Source organism: Eublepharis macularius, chromosome 5 (genome assembly GCF_028583425.1).
Source record: "Eublepharis macularius isolate TG4126 chromosome 5, MPM_Emac_v1.0, whole genome shotgun sequence".
Classification (NCBI taxonomy): domain Eukaryota; kingdom Metazoa; phylum Chordata; class Lepidosauria; order Squamata; family Eublepharidae; genus Eublepharis; species Eublepharis macularius.
Window position 1 is genome coordinate 43,966,761 of NC_072794.1, and position 3,146 is coordinate 43,969,906.

The 3,146-nt window shown below is 43.8% G+C and overlaps 1 protein-coding gene across 2 annotated transcripts in view; it reads right to left on the reverse strand.

The window, feature by feature from the left end:
* STXBP3 (syntaxin binding protein 3) overlaps positions 1-982 on the reverse strand; it is a 41,458-nt gene extending 40,476 nt beyond the window's left edge. Inside the window, exon 1 of one of the 2 annotated variants that reach the window (XM_054980786.1) lies at positions 869-982. In XM_054980786.1, coding sequence (XP_054836761.1) covers positions 869-926 — 58 coding nt within the window. In that variant the 5' untranslated portion in view covers positions 927-982. The remainder of the gene's footprint in view (positions 1-868) is intronic. The other variant, XM_054980785.1, reaches the window with a different exon arrangement.
* Positions 983-3,146: the final 2,164 nt, after the last annotated feature.

The window sequence follows — 3,146 nt, forward strand, 5'->3', positions numbered from 1 at the left end:
TGAGGCTATGTGATTGCTAAAGAGAGATTCTTAAACACATTTTGTCAATGGCATGCAAACCACGGTAGTTGTCTTCACCACCTCCTGTTTGGGGAGCACTACAGTTTACTGCATCCCATCTGCACAGAGCTAGGAATGCTAAACCCATTTAAATCAATGGTTTTGGGATTGTAGTCTTAAGCACCAAACTAGACATGGCAACAGGAGATCCTATAGCTTTTAGCTTAAAGGAAGGGGGGGCGGGCTGCAGATTGGAGCTACACTGCTGGGAGAGGAGAAATTCGTTCCTTCTTCCCACCCACCAATCACTAATTCAGATTCCACATCTCTCAACTACCTTAGAACGTTTCTCAGATCAACCTGCAGCCCAATGTTGTTATGAAAATAAGGGCATTTTATATTTTTATCCTGCTTCAACCCAGACACCGTCCTAAGATCTTTGGAGGGAGGGCAGGATAAAAACATAACGACATAGGGTTGCCACTTTTCCGTCTCCTGTCACTAGTTCTATTCCTATGCCTTTCAAGAACAGGTGGAGCTTTTCCTGGCACAAATATAAGCCCGAGGAAGAAAAGTTTCACTTCCTTGCACTGTTTCTTTTTTCAGAGGCAACAGGAAAAATAAAAGCGCGGCGGCCACTATTCTGCTCCCAAAGCCGCCGCCGCCGCCGCACCACAAGCAAGCAGCTACCCATCCCCTCCCGCTCTGTGACAGCCAAGCGGAGGACGCCAGAGGCCTCCAGCAACCACCCCTCCTGCAAACAGAGAGAGAGAGGAGGTGGCTGCCGTGCCGGCTTTCCCAAAAGGAACCTTTTCCGAGCAGGGCAGGAACACAACACGACGAGGGCACCGACAGGCCCGGCACTCACTCTGCCACACCAGGCTCTTCAGTCCCCGTTCCCCGCTCGCAGCTACCGCCGGCGCCATCTTGCTTCAGCGCCTGCACCTCCCTTGACGTGACGGGAAAATTCCGTTCTCCCCGCGACAGCCATTCACCCCCGTCCTTGGAGACCAGGCCTCGCCCACTCCTGAGTAGGCCGCGCCCCTTGCTCTGCGGCTTCGCCGCCTTTCTTCAGACTCTGCAAAGGGCGGGGAGGGGGTTTGAGTTGTGTGAACGTCGTCGTGTTTCTCGCAGGCGGACCTCCCAATTTTGAGGAGAATTAACACGTGCTGTTACCAGACAACGCTTGACTCTAGGCAGGAGCTTATGTAGTTCTTGTATTTAAAATATTTGTATTCTGGTTTTAGACCGACTGTGTCCACCTTAGTTTACACAAGTTACGCATTTAAAATCCAAACAAGATTAAAAGGAACAATTCTCTTAAAAGAAGAACATCAGCTGCAGTTATAAAACAAGTGAGCTCGCTAAAAGAAGCAAACAAATATACTAGTCAGCAAAAGTAAAGTTTCAGAACTCAGTTTACAACTATGGGTTGCAAAAGCCGTATGAAATAGAGCATTTTTTATTTGAAGGAGAGGAGAGGAGATGGAACTCCCTGGGGAAGAAACCACAACTCAGATGCTACCACAAAAAATGCCCTGTCACAGGGGAGAATAGTGTGAGAACACAGACTAGAATCTCTGTAGATGTATTCAGATAGACATACATGGAAGAAAGTGGTCCTTGAGGCACTTTGAGTTGACATAATTTGGGGTTTTAAATCTCAAAACCAACATTTAAAAACTCAGTCCAGAAATCAAATGGAAACCAGTAAAGTTGTTTCAGCACTGGTTCAATGTATTCTATGCCACCAAAACCTATTACCAACATTGCAGCAGCATTTTGAACAAGGTGTTCTTTAATCTTTTTAGAGAGAGACTCACAAAGACCTAGACTCACCAGGGCATATACAACTGAAGCCACATCCTTCCTTTCCAGGAAAGAGTGTAGTTTGGTGTGCCAGCCTGAAATGATAAAAGGTGGGTATATGTGGGACATGCATATAGTCTGAATACAATAATTTTTTTTTAAAGTTTTTACAGAGAGGCAAGGAAACTAAGCATTGCAAGGAACAGTGGTGTGTGCACATACACGTAGTGGCTCCCAAATGAACTTTGATCAAAAGGATATTCTCCAGTCACAATGCATTATGTTTCCCTTCTTTCTCTCATAAACATATACTGTCATGTGCATAGGTTCTACTCCCCTGATGGTCAGACAATTACATAGGACATCAGTGGTCAGGCCATCTCCCCTGAATGTTTTATTTTAAACTTAAAGCACCCGTGGTGGAAAAAAGAAGGGAGGCCAGTTTGATCAGGGAAGCGGCATGACTATGTTTTGCTTGGGTATGCTTGTGAGGGATCCTGAAAATATGTTTTGGATTGAACTCCTCTATATAGCAGTGAGGTACTTATTCTGAATATATTAAAATATCTCTAATTCTGTTCCGCTTCAGACTTACTTTTTAAATTGGCTGCCTGGACATTTGTGTCCCAGCCTTTAGAATAGTCCTCTGTCTGGAACCTGTACATATACATAACTATAGCCCCTATTCTACCTTCTCACTCTGCTTCTGTGGCCTTCCCCCCCCCCCCCGCTGCCCGCCTCCCCCTTTGAGTGGAATACATTGCAACAGTCTGGCTACTATTGCTGTATGTTTCATATTGTTTTCCTTGAATTTGCTAAGTCTCCAGACCATCTCCTTTTGAATATGTAACTGAATGTATGAGATACAAAAAGGATAATTTATCAGACTGTTTAAGAATTTGTAAAACATGTTCCACTGAAAGAGGGAATAAAATATAATTTGAAAGGAGAAGGAAGAGGTCAAAGAGTAACAAGAACAGAAAGAGTAACAAAAGTAACAAGAAATATCTCCAGCTCAGAACTCAGATAACGCACCAGTCAGTATATCTATGAACAATAGAGAGAAGGAGGAATGGAAGAATGACTTCCATGTTCTGTTGGACATCATAAATACTTTCATTCATTTAGTAAAGTAAATTATCTTGGTAAACTTAACAGAACTACACTCCAGCCTTTCTAGGCAAGACTAGAGGAGGAGCTAAAGATAAGCTTAAGTTCTCAGTGCCTCAAAAACATAACTGATAACATTCATAAGAAGGTGGTTTCAGCTGATTTCTGTTGATGGTAATCTCATTACATCCATAAGTGAAGGAGAAACTAAAAGACCAGCTTGTAGA